The 25,983-nt window shown below is 59.5% G+C and overlaps 1 protein-coding gene and 1 non-coding gene across 2 annotated transcripts; one reads left to right on the forward strand and one right to left on the reverse strand.

Moving 5' to 3' along the window:
* Positions 1-24,059, reverse strand: SDR42E2 (short chain dehydrogenase/reductase family 42E, member 2). Its single transcript, XM_066278537.1, has 15 exons — positions 24,015-24,059; positions 20,388-20,631; positions 19,974-20,051; positions 19,638-19,745; positions 19,048-19,577; positions 18,265-18,360; positions 16,507-16,564; positions 15,250-15,368; positions 14,475-14,550; positions 9,561-9,643; positions 8,080-8,217; positions 7,470-7,535; positions 5,047-5,110; positions 3,592-3,665; positions 1-520 (listed from the first exon to the last, which is right to left on the reverse strand). Exons 2-15 carry the CDS (start codon positions 20,593-20,595, stop codon positions 275-277), a joined length of 1,944 nt encoding a protein of 647 aa, XP_066134634.1. The 5' UTR covers positions 20,596-20,631; positions 24,015-24,059; the 3' UTR covers positions 1-274.
* Positions 21,379-21,454, forward strand: TRNAG-GCC (transfer RNA glycine (anticodon GCC)). The gene has a single exon. It is a non-coding gene; the product is annotated as a tRNA-Gly (tRNA).
* Positions 24,060-25,983: the final 1,924 nt, after the last annotated feature.

Here is a 25,983-nt window from a genome sequence, read left to right on the forward strand (position 1 = left end):
GTGGGCTCAAAGAAAGGAGGACTCAGAGCAGGGGAGAATCTGGGGGCCACCCAGGACTGGACAGGGGTGGGGAGAAGGCCTAAGGCTCCAGGACCTTATCGGTAACCAGGCAAGGCCAGAGGGAGAAGATGGACCAGACCCAGAGGGCGCGCAGGGGAGTGCCTGCACCCAGGGAGGGGGCGCGACAGGGCCCAGGCACCGGACAGGGGGCTGGCCCGAGGCCGGAGCGGGAAGGGGAGCCCAGGCCCGGAACCGCCTCGGACGGAGCCCACGGTCAGACGAGGACGGGCGGCTGCAGGCCTAGGAAGTGCAGAACCAGGGCGAGCAGGCCGAGCAGCAGCAGCAGCCCGAGCAGCAGCCGGAGGAGCGTCCGCGCCGTGGAGCCGCGGGGTTGCCCGGCGCTCGTGGACTGCACGTATTGCTCCACCACGTCTGCAAAGTTGAACTTGTCCGGCGCGTAGCCAAGCTGGGCGCGGGCCTTGGCGATCCGGAAGGTGTGCGTCACCACCACGCTGTGCACCTGCGGCGAGAGGCGGGGCAGCTGAGGGCGGGGCAGCAGCCACCGCCCTGGGGGTGGGGGGCAATTGAAAAGGACTTGGGTGGATGGATGCTTGGTCTGGCTCCCGCGCAAAGCCGTTGTTTGGGAGGACCTCCTTCTCTCCTTTCCATTGTCCTCAAGGGCGCCGCCTTCAGGGTGCCTTCTCTGCATCTCCCCACGCTGCTGCTAAACTCAGTATCCCCAAAAGCAAAGCCCCCCCACCCCCCACCTCTGCACTCCCCTGCCCTGGCCTAGCCCAGTGTTGTGACGCAGGACGCCCTTGATCCTTCGTGGCCTGGTGTTAGTAGCCATCCGGAAAAATGCCTTCAGGAAACGTTCTTGGCTACTTGGTCCTCAGTCCCAGACTAAGTCTGGCCCTGGGAGGTAGCCCAGGGCGCAGGCTTCAGCTCTCACTCAGCGTCCCCAGAAGAGGAATTCAGAAATGCACAGGTGACGATTCTCCAGGGTCTGAGCGGTGTTTCTCTGCTGCCAGATGGCCGGGAGCCCACTAAGGGCAGGCAGGCAGCAGCGATCCGTTTCAGAATGCACATCCTCTGTCCTAGACCTGAGCTAAAATCTCATTGACTCGTCTGAGGTGGTACTGTGGTCCGACCCAGAGGCGGATTAAGGTCGGTTGAGGCCCCGGGCACAGAAGAAAATATTGGGTCCCTTACATTAGAAAAAACGTGTCAAGTTGGGGTTTTGCGGGGTCCTTCAGGAGTCAGTCGGGGCCCAGGGCTTGCGCCCGGTACCCCCGCCTCCTCTGAACATATTTTAAAATTTAAGACTGGGGAGATCAAGCGACTTGCCCAGGGTCACACGGGCAGCCAGATTTCAGTTCAGACTTCGCTGTGCTATATGGTGGGACTTGGGAGGGTGCCCGAGCACCCATGTGGACCCTGCAGAAGCTTGATTCTCCCACGCCTGAAACAGCCACCGGGTCAAGCCCCGGGTCTTGGATGCTTGTAGGAGGAAGGAGGGAGAGAAATGAGTTCTCATCCCTTTATGCCTCAGCTAGTAAGTTCAGGGCTTTGGTGGGGGGCGTACAGCAGTGAACCAGATAAACAGGGTTCTGGGACACAGGGTTCTCCGATCTCAGGCTTAGATGTCACTTCCTCTGCGAAGCCTGCCTAATTTCCTCGGACCTGCCTTAGGTGCCCCAAAGTTCTTCCAGACTTCCCCGCATAGAGCCCTCATCGCCGTTAAATTGCCTGGTTACCCTGGTTACTGTGCTCTCTTCTCCTTTGGACCGTGAGCTCCTTGGAGTAAGGGGCTGTCTTGCCTCTCCACTGCTGGCCACAGTGCCACTGGCTGGACAGTCCAATAGCACATGTTCAATGAATGAAAGGCCATCAAGTCCAACTAGAGGGCCGGGTTGGTGGGTCCTAGACTGACCAGCAGAGGGCGCCAGAGCCAAATTGCCCAGAATCGCCCCCCCCACCCCCCCATGGTTGTGTGTGTAAGGGGGGATCCTTTGCCCCTGAGCTGCCCACAAGGGAAAAAAGGAGAGGGAGGGGAGCCAGGTCCCTGCCCCAGTTCAGCAGCATCTAGGCAGCTACGTTACATGAGTGTGACCCCTGACTCATTTCACAAGCGAGCGGTTGAGCTTGGACTCTTTCAGGTCTGTCTCAGCTCTGCTACTTGAGAGATCACAGGCAGAAGTGATTTCTCAGTGGTCTCTTTTCCTTCCCGGCGAGTAAGTGGCGATGATCATACATGTCATGCATCGCAGACCTCGAGAGTTTAAGCGCTGATTCAATTAGATGAGCACAGAGACACACAACCTGACATCGCGTGGCCACTCAGGAGAGGGTCACGAGGGTCACGATTCTCTTTCTGCTGCTAGTGTGATGAGTCAGAGGAGAAACAGTAAGGAACGGCTCATTTCTGTGGCCCAGTCTCCGTTTCCCGAGTTAAGAGAGCACCCAGCATGGAGTGTGAAGTCAATTCCACGATGGTGTGACCTTGGACAAGTCACTACCTGTATTATTATTATTATTATTATTATTATTGATTTTTTCAACAGAGAGAAAAAGAGGGGCAAGAAGTGGGAAGCATCAACTTGTAGAAGTTGTTTCCTGTATGTGCCTTGACCAGGGAAGCCCAGGATTTCAAGCTAGCGACCTCAATGTTCCAGGTCAACAGGTTATCCACTGCACCACCACAGGTCAGTCCTCAGTTTCTTAGAAAATGAGATCAACCTGACCTGCGGTGGCGCAGTGGATAAAGCGTCAACTTGGAACGCTGAGGTCACCGGTTCGAAACCCCGGCTTACCTGGTCAAGGCACATACAGGAAGCAACCATGAGTTGATGTTTCCTGCTCCTCCCCTTTCTCTCTCTTTCTCTCTCAAATAATTAAAATTAAAAAGAAAAAAGGGAATGAGATGGTAATCATAATTATTTTTGCCCTTCCTCACTTACCAGGGTATCAGAGGAAATCGAATGAGAGGGTAGACTGGAAGGGTTTTGCCAGTAATGCTAAACACCTATAAAGTGTACCATCTGCAATAAAACATCCTCTCTTTTAAACTGTATTTTGCAAATAGAAACTACATCACCACTTGAAATGAGTCTTCTCTGCAGAGCTGGGACTTAGTGTTCACTTATTACTCGGTTAGATGGTGAATCTTGAACCACAAGGCTGTGCGTGCGTGCATGCGTGCGTGCGTGCGGTGGGAGTTGGCAGACTTGGTGGGAAGTGTTGTCATTCCAAATCAATACATGTCATGGAACCTGTTTTTCTGGAGCGTTCAGCATGGCTGGGAAGATGGGCTGGATGGGATGGCAGTGCCAGGGCGGGGCCTGCAGCCGGCCGGTTTCGGATGGAGAGGGCACGGCCTAAGCAAGAGCCCAGTGGCTGGATGGTTAGGAAGGAGACAGCACCAGATCTGGGCCCGCGTGGAAGGTTCTGAGACCACAGACAAGCATCCCCGATGGTGTCAAAGGGCTGAGGGGTGGTGGCCGTGGGGTCTGGGGGAGGGGCAGAAAGGCAAGTGAGGGCCCCGCCCCCCGGAGGGTTCGCAGGGGCGGCGCCCGCAGCGGCCCCGCTTACCTCGCTCCGGGTCAGCAGTGGCGGGACGCTGCAGACGGGCCTCAGCGCCAGGTGCAGGTGCTCAATCACCGTGGCTGTGTGGGGAGAGACGGGCCCATGACCGCGGTGCCTGGCTCTGTGCACACTCCGGGGCAGGGGGGCCCTTGGGGACATGTCAGTCTAGGAAGCATTCTTTGCTCTGCTTGGGGGAGTCTTAAACATTTTTTGTCCCTGGGTTCCGTTCAATCAGCAGTGCTCGGCACACGCCGGGGGGCCTTGTTGAGCTGAGGACGTTGTGTTCACATTTTAAGGACTGCGATTCACAGGCACCTCAGAGCAATGTCTGCCTAGCACACGTCTGTTCCCACACACCCTCTGCAGCAGGAGAGGAAGAACCCCAGGGTCGTGGTTCTCCACGAGGGAGGCCCGCACTCTGGATCACTTTAGAAAAAAAAAAATGCTGATGCTTCCTCTGTCCCCTCCCTTCCCGCGGATGCTAATGTCCTTGTTCTGGGGCGTGGCTGAGGCAGTTTTATATTTTAAAAGCTCCCAGGTGGTTCTGATGTTGATGATGCTGCCAGGTTAAGAAACTGGGGGTTACCGTGAGCTCCCCAGGGACTGGGAATCTCTCTACGGCCCTCTAAACCTGCCGGGGCCCGAGGCCAGCCTGTCCTCCACGGTGGTCACAGAGCGTCCCTCACTGTGGCCACGCTGTGCTAGAGAAGCCCCCCGCCCCTTCCGTGTGTGCTCTGGTGCACACCCCTGCTTTAAGACAGGCACCCTGGGGCACTTGACATACAACAGGTCCTGTCGAGGTTTCTCCAGGAGCACAGCTGTTTGTGATTTGGTGGCCACCTGTTCTCCCCCCGGGCTGAGCACTTCATGCCTGACACCTGCTCTGCATTCCAGCCGGAGGGAGGCCGGCAGAGGGGGACTGGGGTGTGTGTGTGTGTGTGTGTGTGTGTCAAAAACCACCTTCAAGGTGATGAGGAGAATCTAGGGGGGAAGCATGTTCAGAAGCAGCTTTAACTTCAGGGTGACCTTGGGGAGGACAGGACGTCCCCAGAGCTCCCTCTCCTCCTAGCTGGCCAGACCTTCCAGCAATGGGCTGCGTGCTGGGCTGTAGAGACAGCTGGCCAGGTGTGAATTCTGCTCCATCTCTCTCGGGCGCTGTGGAGGCAGGTTGCTAACCTGTCAGAGCCTCAGTTACCTCACCTTTACAATGGGCCTAACACGACCCACTTTGCCAAGGGGCATCGGGTTTCAACACGACCAGGACCAGGGAGAGGGCCAGGCCAGTGCCCAATCAGGCTGGGAGCACCTGGACCCCGAGCAAGATGGCCTCCTGAGACTTTGGGGCCTTCTGTGACTCCCTCCCCTCCACCTTGTCCCGGCCCTGGTTTTGAAATGTGGCCATGCCTGTTCCCCTGGCACCTTACCTGGAGGGCTTGTAGCACACATTACTCTTCTCCTTACCTGTCAGGTAAACCCAGGGCGTCGGCACCTGGATCCAGGGCTGGCTGTACCCCAGCTTCTCAAACTGCAAGGAGACACGGCCCCAGGTGGAAACGGCCCTTCAGGGGCGCGCGCAGAAAGGCCACACGTTCCCTTTACCCCGGGGCCCGTGGAGGCGCCTTCTGGCCCTTCGCCCACCCACGCGGCAGCCAGCCCCGAGCCTGTGCCAGCCTTGAAACTAAATCCACACCTTGACCTGGAAAACTCAAGTGGAAGTTGAACACACGAGGAGGGGGGAGGTGAACACGGGCTCGTTCACGTCGTTCTGTTTTTATTTCCACCTGCCTGCAACCAAAGACAGTCCCAGGCCCTTGCGTAGAATCTCGACTTTTATGAAATTGCTCTTAAAGGGGATGAAACAGCCCAGGTGCAGAGGGTGGCGGAGGAAAACGGGCGGGCACAGCCCGGGTCAAGGTCTTGGCTTGTATCAAACCATCCGCATGCCAAGGACAGACAAGGATGTGGAGAAACGGGGGTCCTCTGCCTCCACTGGGGGGAACATAACATGGTACACCCAGTTCAGGAAAGGTCTAGCCCAGGGGTCCCCAAACTTTTTACACAGGGGGCCAGTTCACTGTCCCTCAGGCCGTTGGAGGGCCGGACTATAAAAAAAACTATGAACAAATTCCTATGCACACTGCACATATCTTATTTTAAAGTAAAAAAACAAAACGGGAACAAATACAATATTTAAAATAAAGAACAAGTAAATTTAAATCAACAAACTGACCAATATTTCAATGGGAACTATGCTCCTCTCACTGACCACCAATGAAAGAGGTACCCTTCCAGAAGTGCGGCGGGGGCTGGATAAATGGCCTAAGGGGGCCGCATGTGGCCCGCGGGCTGTAGTTTGGGGACCCCTGGTCTAGCCGATCCTCGGAAGGTTAAATACGGAGAGACCACAGGACCCAGCAATTCCACCCCGACAGCTTCAATGGAGAGAGAGGAAAAATGAATACAAGTGTCCACACAAAAATGTATACATGCGTGTTCATAGCAGCATGATTCACGACAGCCTCCAAAATGGAAACCCCCCCTTCCAAAAAAACTGCTGTCAACCGATGAATAGATACAATGTGTAAGATGCACAGCGTGGGGTATTTTCTGGCTGGAAAACATAATGGATACTGATATGATCCATGTTACAACACAGATAGACGTGGAAAGAAGAGGCTGCACTAAATAAAAGCCAGTCACAGAAAGTTCCATACTGTCCAATTCCATTTATCTGAAATGTCCAGAACAGGCACATAATTCTATAGAGACAGAAAGCAGATCAGTGGTGGCCTTGGGCTCGGGGCGAGTTGAGGTAGGGGAAGTGACCAACTACTAAAGGATACTGTTTTGGGGGCGGGCTCCTTTTTTTTGTGTGTGTGTATTTTTCTGAAGCTGGAAACGGGGAGAGACAGTCAGACAGTCTCCTGCATGCGCCCGACCGGGATCCACCCAGCACGCCCACCAGGGGTGATGCTCTGCCCACCAGGGGGCGATGCTCTGCCCCTCCGGGGTGTTGCTCTGCCGCGACCAGAGCCACTCTAGCGCCTGAGGCAGAGGCCAAGGAGCCATCCCCAGCGCCCAGGCCATCTTTGCTCCAATGGAGCCTTGGCTGCGGGAGGGGAAGAGAGAGACAGAGAGGAAGGAGGGGGTGGGGGTGTAGAAGCAGATGGGCGCTTCTCCTGTGTGCCCTGGCCGGGAATCGAACCTGGGTCCCCCGCACGCCAGGCCGACACTCTACCACTGAGCCAACCGGCCAGGGTCGGGCGGGCTCCTTTTTGAGGGGCTGATGAAATGTTCTAAAACGTATCACGGAGATGGCTGCACGACTCCGTACCAAACACTACAGAACTGTGCACTTTAAATAAGTGAACTGTGTGGCATGTGAATTCTATCTCCATCCGTCTGTCAGCAGGTGCCCTGCCAGGGCCTGAATGCCCCAGGGACGTGCTGTCCAGTGCCTGGTTTCTGTCGCCCCTTCCAGAGAGGCCCGGCCTGAGGAGGGGTCTGTGGGCTGCCGGGAGAGGCGGCCGGCATTCTGGGGCAGAACCGCCACACAGGACACCTCCCTGCACGCCACAGGGCCTGCGTCTGCTGACCTTTCGGACAGCCTCAAGCAAATGTGCACAGAGCGGGTGAGCAGTCAACGCAAATCTGGAGGACAAGGTCCCCGCCCCCCCCCCACACACACACACAAAGGGACGGCCACAGCCCAGCCCAGCCCCAGGCAGGTCCCACGTCACCCAGGAGGACACTGTTTCCAGAACTGGTTCTGAATGTGGAGTCGCATTGTTTAGACCTAGGGAAGGATGGCAGGGGGAGAAGGTGACGGGGGACCCCCGAATTCTCACTCCAGGTGGGCGTGCGCGGGGCACCCAGGCACCTACCAGCGGGGCCATCCACTCGAAGAGGTTGACACTCTCCCCGTCGTTGATGTAGTATGCCTGCCCGCTCTGAGGGGACACCAGGAAAGGGGACAGTCAGGCACCGGCCCGCCACCGCCTGACTCGACCTTTCAGAGGGCTGCCCAGCACCTGCCCACTCGCCCTCCTCCCCAGTTCTCCCCAGCAGCCACTGAGGAGTCCTGGCTCCCCGGCTCCAGCGCTGGGCACAGCCCTGGGCCATTTCCCTGCCCATTCTGGAGCTGACTAGAGTCACTTAACCTCTCTCTACCGCGGTTTCTCCATCTGAGAAACGGAGGGGATTCCTCACGGGGTCACTCGGGCTGTCACAAAGATGAAAGGCTTAGCCTTGGGGACCATTATTCTGAGATGGGCACCGCCCACACCCCAGGGTCACCTCCAGGAGCTCATGACACTCTATCAAGACCCCTCCGCTACGCCCCTACACTTTCCCGCAAGCTACCCAGGGCTGACAGTCCCACCAGGCATCTTGGGTTGGGGGGTGAGCCAGGAATCCGCGAGGGAGGAGGGAGGGGCACCTGCCCGCAGCCCGTGGGGGGGCCGGGGTGGGGGGGAAGCGCTGCAGGAGACTCACCGCCACGTAGCCCTTGGCCGCGGTGAGGGCCTCCGCCGCCAGCACGTGCGCCTGCACCAGGTTGTGCACGTGCACCCAGTTCATCCGCGTCCTGCGGTCCCCGAATCGGAACATGAACAGCCGCTTCTTGATGTGGCTCTGGGGGAGCGAGAGGGGCAGTCAACACGGGCCCAAGCCTTGGGGGGCTTTCGGTGTCCTCTCTGCGCTGACGGACGGGTCCTACACTTCCAGCGCCAGGCCAGAGCCCTCTGCGGCAACCGCGCAGACCAGGGCAGCGCCTTCCCGGCAGCTCCCCCGGGGTGTCCAGCAGACGGTGCACATTGGACCGGCCCGGAGCTAGCGCCTGGTCTTAACTGTCCACCTTCTCCCTCCCTCCCTTCCTTCTCAGCGGACAGGACTCCAGGCTCTGGCCACAGCCCCCGGGGAGGCCATCTGGCTTTCTTCTCTCTGCTCAGGACGCAGCTTCTCTCAGCACAAACCCTCGCCTGCCAGGCTCTGTGCCAGCCACCTCCCGGGGAACGAGCTGGCAGGTGCCCACCTCAGGGCTTTGGACTTGCTGTTCCCTCTGCCTGGGGGGCCCTTCCTCCAGATCCCCCCACTTCTCTCACTTCCTCAAACGGATGCTCAGACGTCTGTCTCTCTTCGATGACACGCTCCCAACTGCCAGCCCTCCCAGCTCCCTCAAGCTTTAACAGCTTTCCTTCTTCTCCAGAATACCTGGCAGCTTCGTTTATCACGTTCATTCTCTATCTCCTCGTGTGAGAATATAAACTCCCCAAGGGTAGGAACACTGATGAGTGTTCTGTTCACTCATCAGTCCCCAAACCTAGAACTCCAATCTTTCTCAGGTCCAGGTTGGGGCTCAAGCTGACCCCTCTGTCTGGACCACCTTCTCTCTACCACCCCATTTCCTTGGTTGGTTCTTTCTTCTCTTTCCAAACTGCTCAGGCATCACTTCCTCCAGGAAGTCCTCCTGGACTTTCTCTCTCTGCTCTGCTCCCCATCTTCTTGTTCTTCTTCCCTCTATACAGCCCTTACCACCGTGGGACCGTGGCCTCGGTCTCCCTGACCAGGCTGTGAGAAGTCTGAGGACAGGGCCTACCAGAGCCCACTTGTACCCAACTTTCTCCGGAGAGAGGTTTTTTTTTTTGTTTTTTTTTTGCATGAAGACCCTTGTGCTGCTGGCATGAGATGACCATCCGGCTCCAGGGAGCCGCCGTCTGAGTGGGGACAACAGGCTCCTTCTCTCTTTGGAGCCATAGCTCCGTCTCTGCCCACCCACGCCCAGACACGACGGGCATACACTGAGAGCTGTTCCTGGTGGGCCTGGTGGGGCCTGGGCACCTTCCAGAACGGAGGGCCCAGGCCAGGAACCCTGCCCCCGAGACTGATGCCGTGAGCACCAGCGGGAGGACTCCCATCCGTGAGAACAAGAGCCAGCGCCTCCCGGGCGCCTCAGACCCAGGGCTGGAAGGACATACCGCCACGCGAGGCAGGTGCCTCTGCTCTTCTGGGCCGTAGATCCCTGGGGGCCGGAGGACACACGTCCGCAGAGTGCCGCCTCCTAGGACACAGGGAAGGGCAGTTAGGGGGAGGGGTGGACCAGCAGGGAGCGCGTCCAGATGGCTGTCCACATCTCCTGGTTCTGACCCGGACAGGTTCGCAGGGAAGACCTGGGCTCTTGAGGTTTCCTTATGTAATTAATTATGCTCTCAGTCAATTAGTTAGTCATTCAACAAACACTACTGAGAGGTCTCCGCCTCTCCCCCCGCCCCCTGCACTGGGCCTCGGCATGGACGCTGCAGAGAATCCAGGGATGACCGGGAATAGCTCCTGCGTTCCTGATTCTCACAAGCTAGAGCCAGCAAGTGGGTAAGGCCTGGATGCAGACATGTGACAGACGCGGTCTCTTCCGTTCCCTGCTGTGCCCGTTTACAAATGCGCACCGACTTGCGCTCCCTCGGGCCAGCAGCGGAAGTGCTGTCCTCTCCCTGGCCATCGGTTAGATAAGGGCTACGACGGCCCTCAGGGAGGCCCCTTCACGGGCCTGGTGCTCTGGGAAACTGCAGCTTTTCTTCCTCAAGGCAACCCTCCAAACCCAGGCCCAGGGGAGGGGTGGGATCCGTCCGAGGGCACCCGGCTCAGCCCGGTGGGGCCGAGACGGAGGACCGAGGCCCAGGCTCTTTCCGTTCACGCCCCTGCCACGTGGTGACACGACAATAACAAAGTGGCCCTGTCTTCCAGCTTCCTCAGCCTCGGTCTCCTCACCTGGAAAATGGGTGCTTTGTTGGTGGTGGTAGCAGCTATACTTGCTAGACAAGCCATGGGAAAAAAAAAGGATAAGACTAGAGCCACCGGCACAAGAGCCTGTCCCCCTAACTGTCTCTGTCTGTGCCAGCAGGGGTCCCCAGACCGAGACAGAGATTCCCAAGTTCTCTGGGGGCCAGGGTGGTGAACATGTTTCTCCTGGAAAAGTCTGGGGGGTATCGTCGGAAGGGCTGCCACAAATATGTCTTTCAATGTCTTTTTTTGGTGACAGAGACAGAAAGAGAGAGACAGATAGGGAAGGAGAGGAAGAAAGGGGAGGAGAGAGATGAGAAGTATCAATTCTTCATTGTAGCTCCTTAGATCGTTTCTCATATGTGCCTTGACAGGGGGGGGCGGGGCTCCAGCAGAGCCAGTGACCCTTTGCTCAAGCCAGTGACCTTGGGCTTCAAGCCAGTGACCTTGGGGATCACGTTGATGATCCCATGCTCAAGCCTGAGACCCGCACTCAAGCCGGCAACCTCGGGGTTTAGAACCTGGGTCCACTGCGTCCCAGGCCGATGCTCTATCCACTGCGCCACCACTTGGTCAGGCTCTGTCACATCTTAAGAAAGCCTATAAAATTTTCAGTTTTCTCCCACACTCCATTTGTGTTTCAGATTTAAAATGTTTTAAGTGACTTGTTTGTAAATTATTTGACTGTCTGTCTCAACTCCTTAAATGAGATGTGAGCCTCCTGAACCATGTGGGGAGCCTCAGGTGGCTGTACCCCGAGTTTAGAAAGCCCAGTGTAAGACCATCTTTTGGGACCAGAAGCCCACCTTCTTTTAGGGGCCCCCTCCCCCTCTGCGTGAGGTCTGGGAGGACCGTCAGTCTACATGTGCCACTGTCCTCTGAGGTGGTAGCCACAGGACCCAAGTTGGGCCCATGAGACGTCCTCACCTAGGACCGTGACTCCAGCGTCACTGACTCCAGGACCGAAACTCCTAAAAGTAGGTTCACCCAGGGGACCGACCACCAGTGCCTGCCACCCCACAGGTCCTTGGGCTGCCCCAACCCTGTCCCTTGTAAGCCCTGGTGGTCATTTTTCTAGAAGTATATTTTCCAGAAGCTATCCCACATGCTTCCAATGGAAACCCCCCTCCCTCCATAAATTAACCAGGACCTGTGTCTCTAGGTCAGAGCCAAACACCCTGACTGCTTCCCTGTCCACACCCTCCCTTAACAAATGAGGCCCAGTATAGTGGATTAGTGGTAGCCCCCCAAAAGATATGTCCACGTCCCGTGGCCCTGGCCACTTAGCTCAGTTGGTTAAAGCCTCATCCTGAAACAACAAGGTTGCGGGTTCGATCCCCAATCAGGGCACACACGGAAAGCAACCAGTCAATGCACAACTAAGTGAAACAAGAAATGAAAGCTCTGCCTGACCTCTGGTGGCACAATGGGATAAAGCGTTGACCTGGAAATGCTGAGGTTGCTGGTTTGAAACCTTGGGCTTGCCCAGTCAAGGTACATATGGGAGTTGATGCTTTGTGCTCCTCTCTCTCTCCCTCTCTCTCTTTTTCTCTCTCTCTCCCCCCTCTAAAAATCAATAAATATAAATAAATAAATAAATAAAAGCTCTGTCTCCCTAAACTCAATTTAAAAAGGTGGGGGGAGGGGATGATTCTCCCCTCGAGCCATTGGAGGGACTAACACCCTTATTTCAGATCCCTGGCTGTGGTCTGTGAGGACGCTGAGAGCAGAAATTTCAGCTGTTCTAAGCGACTCAGTGTGTGGTCATTTCTTCTGGCGGCCCCAGGATAATAATGGACCCCAGAGGCAGGAGGACACAGCCAGGTTCGCATTGAGAAGGTGGGGTCTGCCCATGTCAGGACTCTGCCTCGGGGACCCGGGTCCCCCATGCCCGGTTAGAGTCCCCAGGGATGAGCACGGTAGTAAAGGCCGAAATCACCCAGGGTGACAGGGGCTAAGCTCCTGGAAGGCAGGTATCAGGTGAGCTTTCTTGTAAACAGCACGGCAGCTAATTTTAAACCCTGGGTCACCTGGGCACGGAGCCAGGAGGTTGGGTTGCAGTGACATTGGCCGGCGGGGTGCTGGGCAGTCAGTCACGTCACAGAGGGGCCGGGCCCAGGGTATCCATGACTCTCCCGATACCATGGAAAGCTGGGGATGCTCGTATAAATAATTCTTGGCCAGAGGATTAGGTGTCTGGCCTGCAGGCTGCTGGTCCGGCAGGGGAAACCCCAGGTGGAAAAGAGAATTCAACTCTCTGGGGTCAAAGCTCTGGGGAAGCATGGCTGGAAGTTCCTGACAGCCCCAGGCGAGGCGGGCAGGATTGTAGGGGAGAGGGCTCACTCCCAGAGACCCACTTAGCTGTAGCGACCGTATATATAGCACAATGGTGAGTCCCCAGGCTCTGATGTCAGACCCCTGGGGTGGAGGACGGGTTCAAATCCCATCTCGGCCATGTCATGGCTGTAGGACCTTGCAGGAAGCCCGTGAACCTCTCAGCCTCAGTTTCCCTCCCTGCACATTTCAGGGGTTTCTAATTGCAAGCAATCCCTCACTTTCCAAATCCAGCTGGCCCTGAGTTTTTAGGTAGTAAGGGTAACCAAGTGTTCTGATTTTTGTTTTTTAGTTTATGAATTTTGGAGAGCAAATAACGATAACTTGGATACTAAGGCATTTATATAAATCTGTTTGGTTCCTGAGTTTGGAAAGCAAGAGAGACCGAAGGTTCTTACCTGATTAGGGAGGCTGTGAAAAGTGATTAAGACTTTTTGCCTATAAAATTAGCATTTCACATAGGGAGGACCTGGCATGTAGTAAGCATTTGATAAACACATACTTTCCATATTCTATTTTTTTTTTAAGTGAGAGGAGGGGAGATAGACTACCGTATACAGCCTGCCTGGGATCCACCCAGCAACCTCCATCTGAGGCTGATGCTCTGCTCATCTGGGGCCATGCTTGCAACCCAGCTATTTTTAGCACCTGAGGGGGAGACTCTCTGAGCCATGCCTTCAGGAGGGGAAGAAAGAGAGAAGCAAGAGGGGAAGTGTGGAGAAGCAGATGGTCACTTCTCCCATGTGCCCTGATAAGGAATTGAACCTGGGACTTCCATATGCCAAGTAGATGCTCTATCCACTCAACCAACCAGCCAGGGCCTCATATTCTATTTTTTAACAGTGCCCGTCATTATTTTATCCTCATACAAGCTCTTTGAGGTAGATTCCACTACTTTTTTGTGTGCGTGTGTGAGAGAGTAACAGACAGACAGGAACAGACAGACAGGAAGGGAGAGAGATGAGAAGCATCAACTCAGAGTTGTGGCACCTCAGTTGTTCATTGATTGCTTTCTTATATGTGCCTTGACTGTGACCCCTTGCTCAAGCCAGCAACCTTGGGCTCAAGCTGATGAGCCCATGTTCAGGCGACCTTGGGGTTTTGAACCCAGGTCCTCAGCATCCCAGGCCCACGCTCTATCCACTGTGCTACCGCCTGGTCAGGCCCATCCACACTTCCTTCGAGATGAGAATACAGGCAGGGAGAGGATAAATGCATTGCCAAGAACGGGGAGCTAGGAGGTGGTGGAGGTTGGATTTGAACTCGGTTCCGTCTACGGCGTCTGTGGGTGCGTGGGCTCTGCTGCACCGCCCCCTGTCTGTGTTCTGTCACTGCCTCTCCAGAGCCAGGGAAGGCGACTCCGTGAGGCACAAGGCCAGTGTTTCTGGGCGTTGTGGACGGTTCTGCTGTGGGCCCATCCCTGCACCTGAATGCCACACCTCACTCCATATTCATACCGTGTGCACTTTTATATAAAGAGGGTCCTTGCACGGGGTCAGCTCTGACCCGGCCTCTTCCCCACCAGACCACGAGCAACGTGAGGGCAGAGATGGGGCCTGACGTCTCTTCCAGGCTGTCCCCCAGGTGGGGGTGCTCAGATCTGCTGATGACGAATGAATGACCGAGGTCCCGGGGGGCAGTGTCCTTCAGAAGGAAGGCTGACCCCAGGAATGTGCCAGCTCAAAGTGAGAACCACACAGTATCTTTCGGGGGAGACAACGGGGGGGGGGGACACAGGGGACACACGCATTTGCCATGAGCAAGGTCCCCACAATACTCACCTGGGAGGGGCGTCCCATTGGCCATGAGGGTCAGCTGGTCGGCGATGGCCTTGGTTCGGGAGTAGTGGTCCATGTGCTGCCAGAGGACGGGGAGGAGAGAGCCGCCAGAGGGGGGGTCAGCGGTACTGCCCGCAAGGCCTGCCAAGCCCAGCCTGCCGACCCCATGGCTTCAGACCGCAGCAGGGTTGGATTCTGGGGACTCACGGTGGGAAAAGGGGCCCCTCTTCTCCCTCCCAGCAGAAGCCACAAGAGACGCCCGGGGGAGAGGGCCCGACCGCGTTCAGAGCCATGACACAACCAAAGTCTCCTTGACTCAGGGAGGCTCCTGCCAGCCCCAGCCCCGGCCCCGGGTACCCGCTGGGGGGCACTCATGCTGGATCCTGTCGCAGGGACCTTTACACGCAGCCCTCGAGGGTTCACACGGTGGTTTTGTGTTCACCCTCCAGTCCCTGCTCTCCACAAACCTCACGGGGTTGCTGCCACGCCCCGGAGAAGAGGGAGAGGCTGTCTGAATAAAAGCGACTTGCTCAGGGTCAGAGACAAGTAGAGAGCGGCTTGGCTGGTTCAAGGTCAGGTCTGCCTCATTTCAAAATTCCTGTTGGCAGGGCCAGCTAGAGCGGAAGAGGGCTGTGCCCCCTCCCCAGGCTGGGGAACCCCTTCTTCTTGGATCTCATCCTGAGTTGTGGATCGATGGGCTCTGCCCCGCCCTTCCCTGTGGGCTGCGAGGCCCCTGACTCGCCAGCGGCCCTGCCCACCTCTCCCGGAAGCCCCGTACCTTTTCCAGTGGGAAATACGGCACCGAGTCCTCATCGCCCTGGTCGATGGGCTTCCCGCCGAAAGCCACGTTGACGGTGCTTGTGTAGACGAGCCTTGGAACCCGCTGGCGGACACACACTGTGGCGATAGGCGCACAGAGTCACACACACACACACACACACACACACACACACACACACGCACGCGCGGCCAACGTGTGCAGGCCATTGGCTGAGGAGGTGCTGGTCCCTGAGGCCTTCCCAGAATGGATAGCTGCTCAGGAGGGGAAGGGACATCCTTCCCTCGACTTGGGACGTGGGTCTCGTCCCTCCCCTGTGGGCCCCTGGATGCCAGGACAGCTTCTTCCTCTTCTCAGTGTGGCTGTGGGCCCTTGAGCTCCCTTGCCAGGGACGGGTTAGAAGAAAGTCTCACTCAGAAGGGGACACAGGGCCCTGGCCGGTTGGCTCAGCGGTAGAGCGTCAGCCTGGCGTGCAGGGGACCTGGGTTCGATTCCCGGCCAGGGCACACAGGAGAAGCACCCATCTGCTTCTCCCCCCCTCCCCCCCTCCTTCCTCTCTGTCTCTCTCTTCCCCTCCCGCAGCCAAGGCTCCATTGGAGCAAAGATGGCCCGGGCGCTGGGGATGGCTCCTGGGCCTCTGCCCCAGGCGCTAGAGTGGCTCTGGTGGGCGTGCCAGGTGGATCCCGGTCGGGCGCATGCGGGAGTCTGTCTGACTGTCTCTCCCTGTTTCCAGCTTCAGAAAAATACAAAAAAAAAAAAAAAAAAAAAAAAAAGAAGGGGACACAGAAGAAAACACACTCTAGCGTCAGAGAGAAAAGTGAGAGAGCCACAGGCATGCCCAGAGAGCCTCCGACGGGGAGCTGCGTTGGCACTGCAGTGACTTTCCCGACCCCTCAGCCCTGGGTGCCAACTCAGCTCCCCGCGTCCCCAACACGCGAGCCACGAGGACCCACCCCACGCCGAGGCCTGGGCAGGTCTGTGACACAGGAAAGGATGAGCCACCCACAGACCCTGCACTGGGGACAGGCGGAGGTGGGGTGGGAGGGGCTGCAGAGTGGGCGTGGCGGGAGTGGGGGGTGGGGGTGGGGGTGGGGGTGGGGTGGGGCTGCAGAGCCCAGGCAGGCGGAGGTGGGGTGGGAGGGGCTTTCCCGGGCCGGCGGAGGTGCGGTGGGAGGGGCTGCAGAGTGGGCATGGCAAGGGGTGTGGGGGGAGAAGCAGAAAGCACGCAGCCGGCCACACGCAGAGCTAAGTGCCTACCGTCGATCACCAGTTTGGTGCCACCAACATTTATAGATTCAATCTGCTCTTTTTGAAGCTACAAGATAAGATGGGGTGGACAAGTCACAGAGCTGCTCCCGGCCTGGTTGCTGAGGCCGTGAGGCCAGGGACGGCAGAGTGTCCAGCTCAGAGGCAGGGCACCCAAGAGGCCCAAGGGCAGAGCAGGAGCCCCCGGCTGCAGGGCCCAGCTCTGCTGCCGCCTCCCTGGACGATCCAGGAGGCTCTGTCCCCCCCCCCACTCCACCCTCGTCTGGCCTTCAGTGCCCTCGTCTGTAAAGGGGAGCGCAGACCCCCCTCGTATGGTCGGCAGGAGGAAGTTAGCCCGTGGGAGGGCATGGAGCAGTGCTCGGCACGGGAAAGGGGCTCCCAGTGTGTGGGGGTGTTTCCTGGCTCTGGAAGTCTGTTTCCTTATCTGTGTGATGGACCTAGCGATGGCCACGCCCAGCGAGGGGCTGGGTGGGAAGTGTACACCCAGCTGGTCTTCAGTGAGAGCTGCCTGCATGTCAGGCCGTTCGTCCTTACAACCACCCTAGGCGTCGGGCTCCACCTTGACTTTCAGACGGATTCATCCTGTTGCGCTAGTCTTTCCTTAACAGGCAATTCACTCACAAGGTTAAAAATCATTCAAGCAGGCCCTGGCTGGTTGGCTCAGTAGTACAGCGTTGCCCGGCATGTGGAAGGCCTGGGTTCGATTCCCGGCCAGGGCACAAAGGGGAACTGCTTCTCTACTCCTCCTCCCCCCTCCCCCTTTTCTCTCTCTCTCTCACTCTCTCTCTCTCTCTTTCTTTCCCACAGCCATGGCTCAAATGATTCGAGCAAGTTGGCCCCGGGTGCTGAGGATGGCTCCATGGCCTTGCCTCAGGTGCTAAACTAGCTCGGTTGCCAAGCAACGGAGCAGTGGCCCCAGATGGGCAGAGCGTGCCCCAGTAGGGGGCTTGCCGGGTGGATCCTGGTCAGGGTGCATGTGGGAGTCTGTCTTTGCCTCCCAGCCTGTCACCTCTCAATGAAAAAAACAACACCACTCAAACAGTAAGAAGGGTTTACCGTGAAAAGGAAAGGGACACCCCCACACCCCTGATTCTGTCTCTCCTTGCCCTCCCCAGAGGTAACCACTGTCTCCAGATTCATGTATGTCTAGAGTTAATCTATACTAGGTAATCTCGGCACATACAAATGTGAGTATATAAAATTGGCCCTAGCTTTTTTGTTTGTTTGTTTGAACAAACAAGAGAATTTGCCAGCACTGTGCCTGCACCTGGTTAGCTGTTCAGCATCAGCACATGTCCTGTGTTACCTCATTGTCTCAAGTGTCATGGTGTGGATATATCATAATTGATATCAATAGTCCCCCAATGATGGGCACTTCGGTTAAATCCCTTTTGTTTTTTAACCAAAACCTCAGGGCGCGGATACACCAGTAAGCATCATTTCCGAGTGGGAGTGTATGAGCATGTTTTGATAGATGCAGCGGATGGAACTGCTAGTCACATCCTCGCTCTCCGGTTGAAGGGACTCAGAGCAGTTGTGGTGACTGGCCCCGGGTCACACAGCTAGGAAGCGGCAGAATGGGTATTTGATCCCGCGGATGCGAAAGGCAGGCCGCGTGCAGCCCACACCCTCCCCGGGGTGGGTGGAGAGCATCCGTGGACGCACGGGCCCAGTGGAGCGACAGGGTGGGCAGAGCCAGGGTCTGACCCCAGCCTGTGGGGCTCCAGCGACTGCAGGTGAGGGGCTCACCTTCTCGGCACCTGACATGCCGTGGGAGGCCACGTGGAAGACACAGTCCACCCCTTCGAAGGCCCGGAGCAGGGCTTCCTCATCTCGGACGTCGGCCTGAAACAGGAGGAAGAGACAGAGGAGGGGGCTGGAAGCCAAGGTGGACGCCAGCTGTGCCCCTTGCCCGGTCCCAGAACGGTCCCCTGACCTCCGCCTGGGTCGAGCATCCGTGGGGCCAGGAAGGCTGTGGGGCTGGACGTTTACCATCCCACAGGATGTCACCGCCATCATTGGCCCCATTTATTTTATTTTATTTTATTTTTTTATTAATTTATTTTATTTATTCATTTTAGAGAGGGGAGAGAGGAAGAGAGAGACAGGAGAGAGAGACAGAGGGGAGGAGCTGGAAGCATCAACTCCCATATGTGCCTTGACCAGGAAAGCCCAGGGTTTCGAACCGGCGACCTCAGCATTTCCAGGTCGATGCTTTATCCACTGCGCCACCACAGGTCAGGCATCGGCCCCATTTATCAAGCTACATGGCAGGGGCCATGCTCAGTGTTCCCCGCCTGCCGTCTCATCAAGCCCCCAGGAGACCCCTAAGGCAAAGACGGCGGTGTCCCCCTCTCTATGGACGAGGACACGAGGCTCAGAGACAGGGAGCCTGTGGCCATGCGGCCCCCCTGGGACAGACGGGGGCTGGGGTTGGGGCTTAAGCAGCCTGTGCTCTGCTTCAGCGGTTTCACAGCAGACCCTGTTCCCAGCCCGGGCCCCCCCCTGGGCCCCCAGACTGCCTCACTGCACCTGGATGAACTCAGTGCCTGGGCACAGCTCCCACTGGGGTCTGCGGAGGTCAAGCAGGACGACGGAAGAGCCCCTCTTTGCCAGGCTGGAGCCCAGGCTGAAGCCCAGGTAGCCGCCACCTCCAGTGACCAGAACCTTCTGCCTCGGGCCCCGCACGGGTGTGGCTTCAGTCTTCTGCTGCGGTGCTGGTGGTGCTGTTGTCACCGGCTCGCTGGGTTTGGAACCAGTCCCAGACCCACGTCTGAGCCCAGGCTCTACCCTTGGTCCAGGTAACGAAGCAGCTTCTGGCCCCGGCCCTGGCCCCGAAGCAGCACCAGGTCCCGGTCCAGTCCCCGAAGCAGCACCAGGTCCCGGTCCAGTCCCTGAAGCAGCACCAGGTACCGGTCCAGTCCCCGAAGCAGCACCAGCCTTCGGCCCAGGTCCAGAAGCAGCACTGGGCCCCAGAGCAGCACCAGGTCCCGGTCCAGTCCCCGAAGCAGCACCAGGTCCCGGTCCAGTCCCCAAAGCAGCACCAGGTCCCGGTCCAGTCCCTGAAGCAGCACCAGGCTTCGGCCCAAGTCCAGAAGCAGCACTGGGCCCCAGAGCAGCACCAGATCCCGGTCCAGTTCCCGAAGCAGCACCAGGTCCCGGTCCAGTCCCTGAAGCAGCACCAGGTCCTGGTCCAGTCCCCGAAGCAGCACCAGGTCCCGGTCCAGTCCCTGAAGCAGCACCAGGCTTCGGCCCAAGTCCAGAAGCAGCACTGGGCCCCAGAGCAGCACCAGGTCCCGGTCCAGTCCCCGAAGCAGCACCAGGTCCCGGTCCAGTCCCTGAAGCAGCACCAGGTCCCGGTCCAGTTCCCGAAGCAGCACCAGGCTTTGGCCCAGGTCCAGAAGCAGCACTGGGCCCCAGAGCAGCACCAGATCCCGGTCCAGTTCCCGAAGCAGCACCAGGTCCCGGTCCAGTCCCTGAAGCAGCACCAGGTCCTGGTCCAGTCCCCGAAGCAGCACCAGGTCCCGGTCCAGTCCCTGAAGCAGCACCAGGCTTCGGCCCAAGTCCAGAAGCAGCACTGGGCCCCAGAGCAGCACCAGGTCCCGGTCCAGTCCCCGAAGCAGCACCAGGTCCCGGTCCAGTCCCTGAAGCAGCACCAGGTCCCGGTCCAGTTCCCGAAGCAGCACCAGGCTTTGGCCCAGGTCCAGAAGCAGCACTGGGCCCCAGAGCAGCACCAGATCCCGGTCCAGTCCCTGAAGCAGCACCAGGCCCCAAAGCAGCACCAGGTCCTGGTCCAGTCCCTGAAGCAGTACCAGGCTTTGGCCCAGGTCCCGAAGCAGCACCAGGCTTTGGCCCAGGTCCCGAAGCAGCACCTGGTCCCAGCCCAGGTCCAGGAGCCACACCAGGCCCCAGAGCGGCACCAGGCCCTGGCTTAGGTGCAGACATGGCCCCAGGCCCGGGCCCTGACTCAGACTTCAGGCCGGAGGCCCCTCCCCAGGTCTGGCAGACGGGACAGCTCTTCTCGGGCTCTCCTGCAGCTCTGCTGGCCTCGGGGGAGGAGCCTGCCGGGCTGGGCTTCATCTCCTACTGAGCCATGAGGACCCAGGGCCTGTCTCCCTGTAGGGACAAAGAGAAGAACGCATGCTCTAGGGTTGTCCCTCAAGTCCCACGGGTTCTCAAGACTCCTAGGGGCTAACGGAACTCTCCTGGTGGGAGTTAGAGACCCCGGGGGTTCGCAGAGAACCTGTCCCTGGTGGCTGTTGCCTCACTCAGAGAGAACCAGGGACAAGGCAGTCAGGCCTTGGGTTCTCCCGCTGGGGACACTGAGGCCCACAGTCACACGGCATGGCGGCGATGTACACAGAGTATTTGTGATGTCTGTACCAGTTCCACGCGGTACCAGAGGAAGACAGATCCAATCGCATCAGGGGGAACCATACCAGATCCTGGGGCAGGGGGTGACTGCTTTCTGCCTGGAGAGATACAGAGGGCTTCCTGGAGGAGGGGGCAGGGGGAGGGATTCACATGGGATCCAGAAGGGCCCTGGGCCCTGGAAACTGGCACATGCTTCCGGATGCTGCATCCACCCCCTTCCTGACGACTGTTGTCTCTGGTCCTCCCAGGTCCCCCTGCAGAGCAGGTGGCTGGCACTTACAAGGTCTGCCCAAGCCCTCCACAGCCTTCAGGGTTAGATCTGTGGACCTGGGGGGGGGGGGCAGCACTGAGGAGTGTTCTCCGCACTCCGGACTTAAAGTAAGCTAGGCTGTCTGTCACGGTCACCACCATTGTCCCACCTCCCGCTGCACCTGAGGAGAGGTCAGGTGGTCAGACACCATCATCATCATCAATAACTGCAGGAACCATGCCCTGGCCGGTTGGCTCAGTGGTAGAGCGTCGGCCTGCCGTGCGGGGGACCCGGGTTCGATTCCCGGCCAGGGCACATAGGAGAAGCGCCCATCTGCTTCTCCACCCCTCCCCCTCTCCTTCCTCTCTGTCTCTCTCTTCCCCTCCCGCAGCTGAGGCTCCATTGGAGCAAAGATGACCCGGGCGCTGGGGATGGCTCCTCGGCCTCTGCCCCAGGCGCTGGAGTGTCTCTGGTCGCAACAGAGCAACGCCCCGGAGGGGCAGAGCATCGCCCACTGGTGGGCAGAGTGTCAGCCCCTGGTGGGCACGGTCGGACGCATGCGGGAGTCTGTCTGACTGTCTCTCCCCGTTTCCAGCTTTGGAAAAATAAAAAATAAAAAAAAATAACCTCAGGAACCATGTACCGTGGGACCACTGTGTGCCAGGCCGGCAGGTACGTCTCTGCCCCAGGTGGCATGCAGTGGGTGTAAGAAAGAACAGGTGTGACTGTGTGACAGTTGCTGGTGGTTGGTGGCTGTGGAGCAGGGACCCTGACAGCTGTAGGGACTGGGTCTTTTCGTTTTCTCTGTCACTGGCCTCTTCTCCAAAGCTCTGAAAGAAGGATAAAACCGTGCCCTGGGCAAGCCCTGAAACTCATGGGTTTGACAGGGACAGACACCCACCTGGCGTCATCACCAGGGATGAGTCTGGTGTCCCCAGAGGGAGGAGAGTGGATGCAGCCCCAGCCAGACCCAGGGGACCCTGTTCCTGGGAAGGTCTGTGGGCCGGACCAGCGCCGTCTTTCTGTCTGATGGGGATGATTTTAGCAACAAAGGCTAGGACTCTCTGCCTTGGGTGCCAAGATCCTTAAATCCTAATGGGTACCTCAGTGTCCACAGCTGTAAGGGTACCCAGATAACCTGGCCTCTCCATGAACCTCGCAGGGTGATTGTGGAGGACTGACGGTCATGCCCTGGGTGAACCACGGAACAGAGCCTCCGAAGGCCCTGTGGGGTGGTGACCCCTGCGCGGAGAACCGGCCTTCAGTACAGCCGCGGAGGGGAAGAGGCCGCTCAGGGCCGCCTCTGGGAGCGAGTGCTGCGGCCGCATTTAGTTCTCCTGGCGGTCTGGGGGGAGGTTACTGTTCGCAGCATCCAGAGATGGGCACTGAGGCTCAGGCACCTCCGCAAACTTTGACTCCAAAGCAGGGTTTGGAGAGAGGGGGTCGATCCGGGCGTGTCGACCTCCCGGGGCAGGAGCGGGGCGCTCCCACAGCGAGGCTGCTCCGGTGCCTGCAGCCCGAGCGAGTCCCTCCACCCCTGCCTGACCCTGACCCAGCCCCGCGCCCCGCACCCCGCACCCCGCGCTCACCTGCTCCAGCCCCGCGCTCACCAGCCTCGGCCCCGCGCTCACCTGCCCCGTCCCAGGCTCACCGGCCCCGGCCCCGCGCTCACCTGCCCCGGTCCCGCGCTCACCGGCCTTGTCCCCGCTCTCACTTGCCCCGGCCCCGCGCTCACCTGCCCCGGCTCCGCGCTCACCTGCCCCGGCTCCGCGCTCACCTGTCCCGGCCCCGCGCTCACCTGCCCCGGCCCCGCGCTCACCTGTCCCGGCCCCGCGCTCACCTGCCCCGGCTCCGCGCTCACCTGTCCCGGCCCCGCGCTCACCGGCCTTGTCCCCGCGCTCACCTGCCCCGTCCCGGCACTCACCTGCCCCGGCCCCGCGCTCACCGGCCTTGTCCCCGCTCTCACCTGCCCCGGCTCCGCGCTCACCTGCCCCGTCCCCGCGCTCACCTGCCCCGTCCCCAGGCTCACCTGCCCCGTCCCAGGCTCACCTGCCCCGTCCCATGCTCACCTGTCCCGGCCCCGCGCTCACCTGCCCCGGCCCCGCGCTCACCTGTCCCATCCCATGCTCACCTGTCCCGGCCCCGTGCTCACCTGCCCCGGCTCCGCGCTCACCTGTCCCGGCCCCGCGCTCACCTGTCCCATCCCATGCTCACCTGTCCCGGCCCTGTGCTCACCTGCCCCGGCCCCGCGCTCACCTGCCCCGTCCCAGGCTCACCTGTCCCGGCCCCGGGCTCACCTGCCCCGTCCCAGGCTCACCTGCCCCGGCTCCGCGCTCACCTGTCCCGGCCCCGCGCTCACCTGCCCCGTCCCATGCTCACCTGTCCCGGCCCCGCGCTCACCTTCCCCGTCCCAGGCTCACCTGTCCCGGCCCCGCGCTCACCTGCCCCGGCTCCGCGCTCACCTGTCCCGGCCCCGCGCTAACCTGTCCCGGCCCCACGCTCACCTGTCCCGGCCCCGCGCTCACCTGCCCCGTCCCATGCTCACCTGTCCCGGCCCCGCGCTCACCTGCCCCGGCCCCGCGCTCACCTGCCCCGTCCCAGGCTCACCTGTCCCGTCCCCGCGCTCACCTGCCCCGTCCCAGGCTCACCTGCCCCGTCCCCGCGCTCACCTGCCCCGGCCCCGCGCTCACCTGCCCCGTCCCAGGCTCACCTGCCCCGTCCCAGGCTCACCTGCCCCGGCCCCGCGCTCACCTGTCCCGGCCCCGCGCTCACCTGCCCCGGCCCCGCGCTCACCTGCCCCGTCCCAGGCTCACCTGCCCCGTCCCAGGCTCACCGGCCCCGGCTCCGCGCTCACCTGTCCCGGCCCCGCGCTCACCTGCCGGGTCTCCGTGGTGCTCGTGCTCCCGGCGCTGCGCGCGCGCGTCTCCCGCCGAGCGACCTGGCGCTGCGGGGCCACCGCCTCCTCGGGGCGGGGTTGGTTGTCGTACCGCCCCGCGCCTCCTCCTTGCGTCTCCGCCGGCGCCCGTGCGGGACCCGCGGGCTGTCACGGAGGGAAAACTGAGGCCGGTCGTTGCGGTGGAAGGGGTCGTGCCGCTGGTGGGGGGAGCAGAGGCGCTGCGTGCCGGGCCGGCCCCGCTGCACCGTCGCCCCGGAGCCCCAGCGAGTCTCCCGCAAGTTCCTCTCCGCGCAGCCGGCCCCGCCTGTCTGGTGCCTTTCCTCGCCCCTCTCGCTCGGCTCTCCGCCGTCGCACTCACCGCTCCCTCCGTCTCTGTCCATCCCATCCCTCCCTCTCCCCTCAAAACAGGTGTGGTTTTTGTCCATTCATCTGTCCGTCTCTCTCACTCTGTCTCTCTACCTATCCGTGGACCCTTCCATCCGACTCACTCCCTGCGTCTTCCCGTCCTCTGTCCTGCCTCTCTACCCTCTCTCTACCCTCCCTTTCCTGCATTCTGCCGTCTGTGTCCCGTCTCACCCCTCCTCCATGTTGTACCTTCATTCCATGTTGAAGGGATGCTTCTTCAGCGCTGGCCTGCCCCCCGCAGGGGGCTCAGGCGGAGCCCCCTACCCCTGGGAAACTCATTTGTAAGCGACCGTAGTCCAGCTCAGGGCAGGCACGGGCCCCACAGCTCAGACAGCGGCTCAGAGAGAGTCACCCCACCCAGCAGCAGGGCCCAGCCACTGTGGTCTGAAGAGGCCACTGGAAAGGTTTCACCCACATGAACACCTTCTGCGGGCAAAGGTGGGCGTGGGGGGAGAGAGAAGCAATATCTGAGCCGGCACACGCCAGGCGCCAGGGGGTAAGCTGCCTTAATTGGTCTTCACAGCTCTGCGTGAGCTCAGTTTTAGAGACGGGGCGTGTGTGTGTGTGTGGGGGGGGGGTGAGCGGAGGGGTGGAAGGGGTTCAGGGTGTAGCCGGCAAGACCTGAGGTCCGCCCTGGGTCTCCGTGTTGGCTCTGCCTCTGTGCTGTGTGTCTGCGTCTTTGGGTGACCACAGGTCTCCATTTCCTGATCTGTCAAGTGGAATTGTGTGTGTGTGTACTTGGCAGTTGTGATGTTGGGAGGCCTGTGGCTAACAAGGCAAAATGCTGAGTATAGTGCCCACGGGGCTGGTGCTCAGCCAGGGGACCGCTGCTCTCATTATCTGAGAGGTCTGGATTCAAACCCCTGGGGGCCGGCTTCACCATGTCACAAACCACATCTCTGGTCCATCCTTCCAGTCCCCAAGACCAGCCTGTCTCCCCTCAGCAGGGTCAGAGAATGCACAATCCCCCAGGCCCTGCGGCTGATGTGGTCCTGCCAGGAAGCAGAGGTTGTCACACAGCTGTCAGAGGTTGGCTTGTGCCTCCAGCCCAACTCCGATGTTGAACAACTAACTCCCAGTCCCTCCGAATGACACCTGAGTTGGGAGAAGAGCCTTGACAGATCGAGCTCTAGATGAGGGCGTGCTAGTCCGTGTGACTGGCGTCCTCATTCCTGGGGGCTGCGTGGACACTTGCACGCACACCGGCACCTTGGTCGGGGGCTTGCAGGCTCCGGGACTGGAGGCACTAGGTTTCTGTTTTTTCAGGAGCTCGGTGTGCGGTGTTTTGGTGTGACCACTCTAGCCAAGTCATCCAGAACCACCACGAGCCATTTTCTCTGTGCGGAGGTGACACAGAAGGGCAGCTGTCCAAGACAGTGAAATCCTCCATCAGGGACGGTGTTCACTGCTATCTCCCTGGGCCCACAACGGAGCCTGGCCGAAGCCCAGGTTGACAAGCCTTAGTGAGCTGTGTGTTTTTTTTAACAACTTGATAAAATGTTACCTCTACATATGTCAACGGGACCACCGCTCAGATCAAGAC

This window comes from Saccopteryx bilineata, chromosome 4, assembly GCF_036850765.1.
Source record: "Saccopteryx bilineata isolate mSacBil1 chromosome 4, mSacBil1_pri_phased_curated, whole genome shotgun sequence".
Taxonomy (NCBI): Eukaryota; Metazoa; Chordata; class Mammalia; order Chiroptera; family Emballonuridae; genus Saccopteryx; species Saccopteryx bilineata.

Bases quoted from the DNA above. Each gene is read 5' to 3' on its own strand.
- SDR42E2 (XM_066278537.1), bottom strand. From the start codon at position 20,595: ATGAAGCCCAGCCCGGCAGGCTCCTCCCCCGAGGCCAGCAGAGCTGCA. The intron at 19,578-19,637 runs GTGCTGCTCTGG...GTGCTGCTTCAG, and splicing joins GGGAACTGGACCGGGATCTG to GGACTGGACCGGGACCTGGT. The intron at 521-3,591 runs GTAAGCGGGGCC...CTCTCGCCGCAG, and splicing joins CACTGCTGACCCGGAGCGAG to GTGCACAGCGTGGTGGTGAC.